General features: G+C 38.9%; 1 protein-coding gene across 2 annotated transcripts in view; it reads left to right on the forward strand.

Annotated features, from left to right (window-relative positions):
- The window catches only part of kiaa1549lb (KIAA1549-like b), a 120,322-nt gene that overhangs the window by 82,365 nt on the left and 24,863 nt on the right, over positions 1-13,094 (forward strand). For both annotated transcript variants that reach the window (XM_051871010.1, XM_051871009.1), the window contains exon 17: positions 11,274-11,406. In XM_051871010.1, coding sequence (XP_051726970.1) covers positions 11,274-11,406 — 133 coding nt within the window. The remainder of the gene's footprint in view (positions 1-11,273; positions 11,407-13,094) is intronic.

Below are 13,094 nucleotides of genomic sequence, written 5' to 3' on the forward strand. Positions count from 1 at the left end.
TTTATTTTTTTTTGGTAAATCAAAAAACAAAACAAAACAAAACAAAAATTTGTTAAAAAACAGTATTATTGTTAAACCTCCCACATTATGTATTAAGTAAACATCATCAATGTAAAGTGTATAAATGTTTTAAAGACTTTGCAATGTAAGTATCATAATAAATACATTAGTCATAGGAAATACGTTAATATAGTAATTAACAGACTTCAGCTGAACAATGACTCTATTGTCTTTTTAGAGCTGCTTTATACATTTGCATTCTGTTTGCATCGTTAATCATTATTTTCCTGTTCATCACTGTAAAGCTGCTTTGAAACAATCTGTATTGTATAAAGTGCTATGTAAAAAAGATGACTTATTCGTGGGCTTTACTAAATAATCTGGCTGAACTAAATAATATAGTTGGACTGTGTGGCTGGCTTTCTCTAACATTTGGCAAAGAACCAGTATAATCAATATGCAGTGAGCTTTGTCGACTAGCTGTTAGCAATCATGAGCCTTGATGATGGAAACATTGTGTGCTCAGAAATGTCTGTTGTTCTTTCCCCTGGAGTTCAGGAGTAGACACAAAAGCCACTATCACAGACATGACTGTATCAGATATCCAGTAGCCTCTGCCTGGTCTCATTAGCTGACCAAAATACCCTCACTTTGGAGTTTTGTCTCAGTTTAAATATTTAATTTCCTTTTGGATCCATTGGCACTCTGTCAAATCTTGCACAATTTGCTGCTTATTGTATAATGAAGAGTTTCTTTCTGCTGCTTAAAGCTTTCCATTTGATTAAGCCTCAGTTGCCGGGGATCACTGGCACAGCTTAAAATCTAACCCCAGTGATTTGTTCTGTTGCCCTTGCAGATGACAAGAAGGCATTCTCTCTAATATTGGTAGTGACCCACAGTTTTAGCTTTAGCTTCCCTTTCATTTTCCACAGTGCATAAAAATAATTTTCTTAATCAGTATTTTTGTAATATTTTGAGATACTGACTGATGTTTAAATCATTTTTAAAAGGGTTTCTTATTGGTGTCACACTGGGTAAACGCAGATAATAAAAAAATAATCTACTTGCAGCATTATGCTGCATTCACACCGAACGCGAATCGTCAAATTCGCTCTATTCGCGCGTCTAAACAAAGTGTGTTCAGATGCGAATTCATGTCATGGGAGGGGCTAGTATCAACGGCTAAAGTCATGCAAAGCGTTTTACAACTTACCAGATTGTCCGATTTCCTCGCTTATCCTCTTCCAGGCAAGGTCCTTTTTATTCCTGTCTCAATAAAAATATGATGACACATCATAGAGCTCAGGGTGGCCACACACAGCGACAATTAATTTGTCCTCCATCTTTGTTCTGGTCTCCACCGCTGATCACGTCATAAACACGTGACTACCAAAAGCAGAGTCCCTGATTGGTTAACGCGGCGTGAATATTCGCCAAAGTTCAGATTTTTCAACTCGGGCGTCTAGGGCGTCAGACGTTCGATTTGCCATTCGCGCGTCAACGGCCGATTCGCGCCGCGCTAGATGCTTGATTCACGCCACAGGATGTCTAGACATGCATTTACATCGACTTAACATGTAAATCAGACGCCCCAGACGCGTTCGGTGTGAACGCAGCATTAAGGTGTTTAATGAAAAAAAAAAAATACAAAAATACAAAAATAAAATACTCAGGTAACTTTGAACACTTGACAAACAGAACAACCTCCATATAATGATGAGAATGGACAACCAAGGATACAAACAGATGACTATATACACACACACGCACACACACGCACACACACACACACACTGGGGAACAAAGGAATGAAACAAGATAATGTGCAACTCAACTAAATACAGGTTTGTAACTCATATCAGTAACCAAGGCAACTAACGAAGAAATCACACCCCCATTAAGAAGACACGACTACACGCCTTAAAACCAACAAAAACAGTTCAACAGAGGGAGGAAGGGGTCTTTGGTGGAGGATGCAGATCAGGATCAACAGAAAACCACAGGAGCCAGGGTGAAGAAAACAATGGGAAATCCAGGGAGGAGCCAGGGAGGAACCCCCAGCAGGAACACCAGGACACAGGCCCATGACAGAGTAGATGAAGGATGGAGCTATGGTGGAGACTTGCTTGTGGAAGTTGAGACCCAGACGTAGCTGAAAAACAGAAGGAACCGGATGACACAGGAGGTTTTGGAGACCAAGGAGCTGAAGAGACGAGCGGCCGAGGTGAAGCTAGGGTATCAGAGGACTGAAGTGTAGCCGGTGCACCTGAGGATTGAGGTGTAGCCGGTGCGCCTGAGGACTGAGGTGAAGCTGGACGGGGGAGCCCAACGGAGCCACAGGGGTGGAAGGACGAGTCAACGACGAAAGCCCATAAGTCCACGGCGAAGTCAGAGTGATGACTGACCAAGGCACAGCCGGAGAGACGAGGAAGAGCGGTGGAGTTATAGGGACGACGTTCCCAGGTGGAGCCGAGGGAGCAAGGATTCAAGGCTGAGTCGACAGGCAGACAGTGAAGACAGGGTTGAAGAATTGGGCAGTGCAGGCAGAGGGTTACCAAACAACCTTCCTGGCTAATACCAGACAAACAGAGAATCTTCGATACAGGACAGGCATACAATTCCTGAAAGGCCTGTTTGATTGACGCAGGATAGGCAGAACCTTCAGGCACGGCCTCCTTGGCCGAAATGGGACAGGCAGTTAATTCAGGAACGGCTTTCTTGGCCGACATGGAACAGGCAGAGGAGGTGGCAGTGGGAGGCAGGCTGGGAGCATCAAAGACAGCAGTGACATGTTGCTGGGACCTGGCAAACAATCATAAGTAACTTGAAACAGTAGTTAGCCATTTCTGTACGAGTACAAATTAGGTTGATAACCTTTAAAGAAAATAGAATAAAATACCTGATTATAATCAAACATTTGACATTCTATGCATTACCACATGTATACACACTTTTAACAGACTTTTAAGTACATATGAACCATATATAACATTATCTTACATAAAATAAGATAGTATTATGTCTCTTAAGGTTCAAATAACACACAAGATGGCATTTATCTGAATATAAATTGGCATTAAGCTTGTTCAAACACTGTAAACCTACCAGCAGCGTCTCTGATTGACTAATTACTGATGTGTGTCTGATTTCTGTCATCCTCATTCACTCATAACTCTTTGCAGTCATGTAATCCTTTCCTCAGAGGAGACATTGTGCAATTTGACATTCATCGCACCGTTAGTCTTTCAGGACAAGCACTTTGTTAATCTTTTCTGCCTGTGTTTGGCGTCCAACATGCACTAATCACAAGAGCACCTGATACACATTCGTCCATGAATTTGGCTGTTTCCGATGACACTCTTCGTGGCTTTCCGTAACCATTTCATCTGACATAATCAGTTTGGCACACAAAATTTCTGTTTTCTTCTCCAGTCATTCCCAATCACTTTTTTTTATTTTTTTTATGAATTTAAATTACATTTGTAACTTCACACTGCAATAATACCCAGTTAATGTAGTTCTGGAAGCTCCCTCAAGGTCTCTCTCCATCCATCTTTAATCTTGGTCCGTTTTTCTGTCACACTGGGTTGATGGTCTAGTCAGACTTGCGATGGAGCTGCACTTCTGGGGCGAGGGTCCGCTCTGTCCTCTTCTCAGGCACATGGTGACGCGTCGTGGCGGGTGGTAGCTCTCTGTCTGCGGGGGCACACGTGAGTACTCCGCGGTTGAGAATGTTGATACGGGCTCTGGGTCTGGCTGTGTTCCAGATCAGGACGTGAAGCTCTCCAGACACCGAATGACAGTCTCTCTCCAGTTCAGTCCAGTGGTGTCTGGGAGGTCGAGATGGTGGTGGAATGTTGCCCTGATCCGGAACAGGGTCTTTAGGGTCTTGTCGTCCAGGGAGCTGGTGACGGCCAAATAAAGAAAGTCCTTAACAAAAGAAAAAAGATTATGGCTCTCCTGAGCCAGGACAATCATTCTGGTCCTATCGTCCATTTCGGGCGGTCCGATCATCTGTCACGGTGTGTTTAGACAGGAAAACAAAGACAGACAGATAAAGATCAAAAATACTCCAAGTTTAATGATAATACTCCAAGCGGGCAGACAGGCAGGGTAAACACAACTAAACATAACGGTTTTCGGACAGGGAATGAATGTGAGAGACAAACTTATATGGGGAGTGCAAACGAAGATGATTAATGAAACACAGCTGACACATATGAACACAAATGAGGAGTGGGAAAACTGAACAAAGGAACACATAATGAGAATGAAAACAAACTAAAAGTCCATGATAATGAAACTAAACAGGACATAACTGTGACAGAAGAGTTGGACAGGCTGAAGGGCAAGTTATGGGCATCAAAAAAATCGAAAAATGAGAAAAGAAGATCCGTGCACTTCAAAATATATGCCAAAAAGCTCACATCAATTTATTATACAGAGGCCAAAAAATAGACTAATATGCAAAAGTGCACTGTGCAGCAGAACGTTTTCAGTTTCAAGCCTTCATCAGTGCCATGTGCTTTCAAGCATCCACCTGCACTCATTTACAGGCTCATTGCTGTAATCATTATAATACATTGAACACTGACTTATAGAACATATAGAAATATACAACACACATAAACATTAGCCATAAGCATAACCATAGAAATTCTCATTATACATTCACTGATCTCATGATATAATAGTCAGTAAAATATTTTATTACACAATAAATTTCCAATACCACTTGATTAAATACAAAATTTTAATTTTATATATTATCTATGTATATCGATAAATCAACATTATTAAAAAAATACATATCAATGTCAATAAATAAGCATTCACAAAAAAAGGGAAAAAAATAATTAATTCATTCATGCCTAGAGAATATTGTAGTAAACTGCAGAGATGATGGCACCAGAGCTTCACAACAGAAGTTCACACGTCAAAACAAGAATCCTTTTGTCCCACTTTGATTAATACAAAAGAGTGTGATAGGACCCTCAACAACAGCTAAAGGACTATTGTAATTAGGACTGCTAAAGGTGGAGGGCAGGAAAGATGACATTAACGGCCCATTGATCACAGGCTAATCTCATCACGAGTTGCCTTTGTTCACCTCAGCCCTCCATGCCTGAGTCCAAGGTGTGAATGGCCATGGACTCTCAGGGCCACCAAAACGGTTCTGGCTAGAGCACAGCAAGAACAAAGAAAGGCCTCAAGAGAAAGACAATTTCTAAACATATTGGCTTGAAACCACAAACATGGACAGGAATACTGTAAAGAACATATCCTATACATCTTTTTACTCATCCAGGAAACTGTGCACACATTGGAAATCGCACCTGGAATAAAAGCCAATGCAATCGTACCCACTGAGACAGAAATGTGATACTTCAGCCAATTCACATCAAGTCTGGACTTCAGAACACTGCCACAATGACTTTGAGAAAGGTTTGATAAAGAAATAAAGCATGTCCAAGGTCCTAAAGACATTATTTTATTTACAGTAACTGTGTATTTTGGGACAATCAACAAGTTCCACAGGATGAAAGGTGTGCGTGATGGGCAGTCACCTGGAATGCTATGACCCAATCACATCACCACATCAGGAAAGGTGGGGATTAGTAATCCCCTCCCCAACAGGAAGAAATAAAAGCTTTCCCACATGAACAAACCCTTGTTCTGAGTTTGTGACCTGACGAGGGAAGAACAACAGCACGACCAAGGTTAAACTCTTGTGAGTAAACCTTTCACCACACGGACCTTCAAGCAGCCCAACTGCTTCTGCAGAGGACTTTGGCTCCTGACCTGCATTACTCAAGTACCTCCAACCTACAGAAGATCCTGCGGATCGACCACCATCTGACCTACAGTTCTCTGGATTACACAAAGATCCCAGCACTCAGTGCAGCTCTGCAACTGTTGGAAAGCAATCCAGTCTCTCCCACTGCAAACAGAAGGATACCAGTGGAAGACGTTTCCCATTGCTGGACTGATCACCCGAAACGTAAATATAAGCTAACCAAACCTTTTCCCAAAGGCCTTGGCATTAGGTTGTTGCTATATAAGATTGCTATTTGTGTAGAGACTGTTTATCCAGGGTCAGAGTATACAGATAGATACATCAGACACGTTTTCTGTATTCATAGTAAATGCTTATTTACTATTTCACACCAGCATCCAGAAAGACCACAACTGACTCCCCCATAGACTGCTAATTACCCATTCATTGCTTCATCCAATCCGTTGCTCATCTACTTGGTACTCATTTTTGTTAATGTCCATTTGTGTAGTAGTTTGTAGTTTCTGTTTGATTATTGGTTCAATTTTCTTAGTAGTTTAGTCATTTTCCTTAGTAGTTTAGTCATTTTCCTTCATAGTATTTAGTGAGTGTGATATTTTACCCTTGTATATCTTTTTGTTAATAAATTCATTTTTATTGCAAACTGTGTCATACTTGTGTTGATAATCAGAGGCTCTACAAGCTCGCCTGAATCTTACTAAATCCTTCAGATTGGTCATATGATAAACTTCCTCCAATTTATAAAATTCTAATTCAGTCAACAATCTTCCATGATTGTTCTTTATTGTCAAGGTGAGATTCCTTGCTGGTGCCCTGAAATATTGGAAGGAATCATCTGACTCAATATTAATATTAATATAAAATATGAATATTAATATTTAAGACCATAAATAACTACATTTGTGGTGCCCTTGTGTGAGGCTAATCCAAAATCGCTACAATATAAACTTCTATGGTAAAAAATTCCATTTACATTCTCTTTGTAGAAGTCTCTGTATTTCTGGTCTTCTGATTCCATTCATGTGTTCAATAATGTGTTTGTAATTTGACTATTTGTCTTGCCCACATATTGTTTTTCGCACAGACAAGACAACAAACAGATAACATTAGTAAAAGCACATGTAACAAATTGTTTAACATATTTTGTTTGAACGGTCTGTAGGATGCATTTCGTACTTTCTCCAAAGCAAAATCCGTCCACTTGTTCTGATAACCCCTGAGGATAAATCACTTATACATTTTCACTACTTGTTGTTCACAATCAGATTCTACACTGCAAATACACTTTAAACAAAGAAATTGAGTATAGGCTGGCCCTCTATTCAAATAAGTTGGATGAGTGCTTCTTATCAGTGGGCTTAGAATATTGACTAGTCAACATTCCAGATTCCAATAAGACCTTTATATCAAGGAAAATGACAGAATGGGTGTCAATTTCCACATTAAACCACCATGTTGTTTAAAAACTCAAACTCATTCAAAACCTTTAACCCTTTGATGCGTACGATCACACCAGTGAGATCAGTCTTGGCTGGTCCCTGGAACGTACAATTACACCGGTGCGATTAGAACATTCAGCGCATCATGTGATCAACTGCCAAATTCAAATGTGCTTGCGTGCTTTGGCTGGCGCCGAACCAGAGCTGGACGCGCTCAGCGCTTTTCATATCACAAATATGCAGTGTTTTCAACCACATAATGTTTATTTTAGGTTTCAGACATTTCAATACACATAAGTACTAACAAAACAATACATTTAGTTTGTAAAATACATACTGATGTCTATAGAAGTGGAAATAATTCTTTCCATTATAATTAGACGACTCGTTTTATTCATATCAGATACACATTGTGTAAGTAACTTTAAAGTTTACCCTGTTTTTGCTAAATAATTATTTACTTTGGATAAAGCATACATGACAGGAGTAACAGGGAACTCTTTAGTCAGAAATGTGAGAGAAGTGGAAGGTTGAATAAATCCCTATTGTGAAGCCACGATGCCATAGTCCCGAGTAGGTGGTCAATGGTGCAATCTTTTATGTAAGCAATAAGGTACAAGATTCTAGTGCTAGTGCTGTATCGTGCCTAACAACGCCCTTCAGCCATGACGATACAGCACTAGCCTCGAGTACCTTATTGCTTTTATAAAACAGGTTACCACACAATACAAATATTAAAGCCAAAAATATGTATCAATGCAACTTTCATTTCACTAAAAGCCTTTCTTCCGGCAGAAAAAATAGTCCCTGACCGTGAACAGCAACAGAAGTTACATTGTAGACAAGACTGTCTTTATAAATGTGTCAGTCAGTAGCGAAAACTTTTACATTGAAAATACTGTATTGTTGTGAACACGGAACAAGACGCAACTGACAAATGCTTTGACTAGCGTTGTCAGTCACGGGAAAACCCCTTAACTGTTAAAAGGACAAGATAATACATCAGACATTTAAACAGATTTTTTATTACAAACATAGGACTGACCTGAAGGAAAATGCTAAATCTGAATGCAGGTAATAAACTCGCTTACTCCATCTCTTTCTCGCAATACTCTTCTACATAATGCAGTAAGATTCAATGAACAATATCAATTGAGAACAAACAGTTTACGTTGCTAAGAGTGGTTGCTAAGGGTGTTGTGTAGTGATACACAGAACCGCTGGGTGAAGCGGTCATAGCCGTGTTTTATCGTGAATAAAACACAGCTATTGACCAATCAGAATCAAGGACAGGAACTAACCGTTTTCTAATAATTATGAATTAGTTGTGTTGAGAAAGCTATGGAAAACCCAAGATGAGTTGGGTTGATGTGTGTGTAATGCAGGGGTCTCAAACTCAAATTGGCTGGGGGCCGTTGCTGTGATTGACACCTCATAGGAGGGCCATTTTAACACTGAAGCACAAGAAAGCACAACATTTCTGAAAATTTACTTTCCTTTGCATTATTTCTCATTTACTTCAAATTTCATTACTAAAATATTTTTTGCCATACTTAAAAAAATGTAAACTGCAGTGTCTCTATCATTTTTACGTACAGCCGTAAATGGCCTGCGGGCCGGCAGTTTGAGATCACTGGTGTAATGAGTAGTTAGATGATTCCCTTGTTTAGTGCTCTGACTTGGAGGTTGAGTTGTAATTCCCCATATGCTGGAGCCCAGAGGGTTCATCTAACGCTATGATAGTCAAGCAGGGCTTGGACAAAAAAATGTAGTTTCACTAGATAAGGTGACATCTACTAGTAAACTATGACTAGAAATGCATTAGGCATAATGACAGGAAGTGACAGGAAGGGTATGATTCAGGGCTTGCCTATAGATTGACTTCAGAGGAATGTCAGCTTACCCACTACTTGCAGCCAGAGTACAGAAAGTGAGAGTGTTAACAGCAGCAGAAGAGGTGCCTTGACAAATAAAGAGTAAGCGATCCTCTAGGTCTTTTCATTTCTCTGTGTGATAGACTAGTGGGTAACTGGGGCGGTGGTCCCCATAGGTTGTTGCTGGCAGAGGCAACTCTTATCCGTGGCTGCAGAGAGCTGATTTAGCTGATGGTGATTATATAAGTACAAAATTTCGATTTCATCAGACCATTTTCTCTAGCATAAAGCCCTTAGATTTAACATGCCCTCCATAGCTGACACTAGGCAGAATGCAAACAGTAGCAACATTTAGTGACTTTTTGAGCAGGCTTTAGCTACTTAGTTGGTAACAGTGATGAAGTTGGTCAGATGACTTTTTTTTCACATGCACAAAAGAGCAGTACCATTTTATGTTTCAACCACATATGGCTATAGAGAGTCCAAAGGTCTTTAGTCCAGCTTTAACCCTTAAATGCATGAATGTTTCGCCAATCATTCTTACATATTCGGGTCTTTAGCGACCCGGATCTGTATCTAACACTGATGGATCTCTACCTGTCGCGATAATATAAAACTCCCCTGATATTAGAGTAACAATTACAGAAGAATAAAATAATTCATATTTTGTTACCTTTTGGAGCTTGGAAGGGCTCAGTTTGAGCAGATGTTTTATGCCATCATCACCGTCCTCGTCAGAGCTCATTTCCCAGTACATTCAGCAAATAATAGGCTAGTTTTATGTTTGAGATCGTGAATGAGCCCATTCAACTATATCATTTTCAACATTTTCAAAATCAATATTTTGATCGCTAACAGCTTCAACAGATCCATCCAGTGACAGTGACACTCATATTTGATTGCATTAGTACTTGCTCTGCAGTAAATCGCTGAGCCATTTCATGTTTTGCCTATTCTTCGTTTTCTGTCTGAATGAAATGTCACTTCATCATTGTGTGTCAGACATTGCCACCTTGTGGAATAAAGGAGAATTGCACCTATTCCATCATCAAAGATTAAATTATTGTTGTGCAGAAAAAAAAAAAAAAAAGTACACTGATACACACCTCGGGTCATTAGCGACCCTATACAAATGTTTATAATGAATTGATTGAAGAATACTAAGAAGGTTGATGTCTAACTTTAAAAAATGAATGAGGAGAAGGATAGTGAATGACGTCCTAGGTCGATAAAGACCCGAGGTATGCATTTAAGGGTTAAAGGTTTGAGTATTGTAAATACTCTAAAAAGGCACTAGAAGTGTTTTAGTTAAATGCTGTGCAGAAGGTTAAAAAAAAAAAAAAAAAACTATTCATTTCTTTTAAAAAGTCAACCTAGTAATTGTATTATTTGGACACTGATGATTTAAGGCTCTCTCTGAGCATTTCATTGGGGGATTTAGGGCACTTTATGTATTTTTAAAACTGCTGATGACATTTATTGAAACTTTTACATCTCCAATGACCCCTCACAAGTTAAGCATGTTATTTTGGATGTGTTTTCTGTGTGAAAGTGGTAACCTCTGCTTTACTGTGATCTGCTGTCTGAATGGCTCATTGCTCTGATGCAGGACACAGAATGATGAAATCTGATGAAGTTGCCTACACAGCAACTCAATCTTTGTGCTTATTAAAGTATTTCTTCAACTTCGATATGAAGTTGTTCTTACTGTGAAGATCTTATAAATCTCTTCACTCTAAGTGTTTAATTTTTTTGTTATAAATCATTTCATTGTAAATCCATCAGAGTAGAAGCAGCATTATTTAGCCAAAAAGTTTATTTTTTTTTTTTTTATACATTGACTTCCTTAACACATTCATGGCCTTACTGGTACTGGATTATAATTCTTGCATGGACAATTTTTAAATAGCAAATAGCCTCTTGTTACATAACAGCTATGAACCAAGATGGCTGCCACTGGTAACAGGGGAAGGGACATCCTCATTCCAGAGTGCACATTAATAAATGAGCTGTAATGCCATACATAAATATCTATTTCAGTGGACATGACAAACTCATACATACATACATACATACGGAGGTCTTATTTACATTTATTGTGTACACATCCATGTCCTTGCATAATGTTATGCTATTGTTCTAAACTGTGTGTGTTGGTTTCAGACCCTCTCAGGTGAGTCACCCCACACATCGCAGCAGACAGTCTCTAAACAGTCCAAGTCCTGGAGGAACAGAGATGGATCTTCTGGTCATGAGAGAGAGACCCAGAAAGGGGATCCGTAACAGTGGCTATGATGTGAGTGTTCTTCGTGAAAAGCTGTATAAAGCATTAGCAAAATCAAATGGAAAGGTTTCCAAAACAGCTGGCAGAGCATGGAGTCAGCAACAGGCTGTGGCTTTTTTGGATAAATGCATCTGCCAAATGCATAAATGTATATTGGACAGTTACATATGATATTGTAAGGCCTTGCTTGGTTGTTATTAGGTGGAGTTATGGGTGGGTTGTGATATGCTTCTTGTTAGTTGCTGCTACAAGTCTTTTTTAGTTGTTAGGCCACGTGTGACTGATTGATTGATTGATTTTATTTTATTTATTTATTTATTTTTTGAAAATTAACAAGGTAAAAAAAAAAGCAAAAAAAAAAAGCTCTGGGGCCTCATGTATAAAACTTTCCGTAGATTGCATCCTAAAAGTGTGCATATGCATAAAAGCCAGATATTCCGTACGCACAAAAGTTTTCAGACTTATAAAACCATGTGTATGCCAGAACCTGCACAGAATCATGTAAGATTGTTCGTACATGAATCTCCGCCCCGTCTCCTTCCCGAAATAACCATATATTGAGCTTACAACGCCTAGTTTTACTATGCATTACGTCATCTGCATATCATTTCCATGCATATTCCCATTCACGTGACACCGTGTTTAATGGTACAAGACATTAGGAAAATATGACAATAAATGCTGTCACATTACATTGCTAATAATCATTCACTATCCTTGTCTTGTTTTAGAAAAAAAATAAATAAATCTAAATTGTATAAAATACTGTTAAGAGAAAGTTTTCATTGAAGAGTTATTCTTCTCCACAGGCCAAATAGTATTTTTATTTGTTTTAAACAAATAAAATGTATGCAATTTTGCCTATAAGGTAAACATATATTTTAGGATGTTTATATATTTTTAATGGAAACGGATAGACCTTATTTTTGCATTGTAAATACTTGTCTGACTCAGCGCTTCACTGGCAAAACATTTTAAAAATAAAACATGCATATCTTACCGTTTCCTTCAAAAGCTATCATTCAAATACAAAGGTATTTTTCATAATACTGGGAAGACCACAAAAGGTGTTATCTTTAGGCTACTGTCTGTCTGTGCACGACACCAACAGCACAACTGCGTTCAGCAGAGGTTGTACAGTACAGTAGCTACTCGTCGGAAGATCAACAAGCGATTCCTTCAGTGTCTGTTATTATGCCATTATGTTGCTAAGCTATCTGCTTAGACGAAATGCGCTTCATTGATCATTATTACCGCAAAAATATTTTCTGTCTGCTATTGAGTTCTAAATGAGTTCTGCTATTTAGAACACAATTTAATGTGGAATTATCGTGCACCAAGCAATCCTTGCTGTAGTTAAAACATTTAAACACAGCATGCCATTAAGGAGAGTGGCACATTTTTAATCTAAATGTGGAAAGTGAAATGTTCAAATGGAAAACGGAGTTTAAAATCATTCTGTTTACTTCATTACTTCGCTCACTCCAGTAAAAGAGTGCGTACGCATGGTCTAGAGCTCCCGTATGGTGCGCACATATTTACGCTAAGTTTATTTTTTATAAATCCCAATATGTACGTGGAAAATTGAGTACGCACATTTCAGTGCCTTGTTTGTGTGTATGCAACGTTTATACATCAGGCCCCTGTTTTTTTTTTTTTTTTAATGAAAGAAGAATCTTAAGGTGACCTGAATCATGATG

Source organism: Ctenopharyngodon idella, chromosome 18, assembly GCF_019924925.1.
Source record: "Ctenopharyngodon idella isolate HZGC_01 chromosome 18, HZGC01, whole genome shotgun sequence".
Classification (NCBI taxonomy): Eukaryota; Metazoa; Chordata; class Actinopteri; order Cypriniformes; family Xenocyprididae; genus Ctenopharyngodon; species Ctenopharyngodon idella.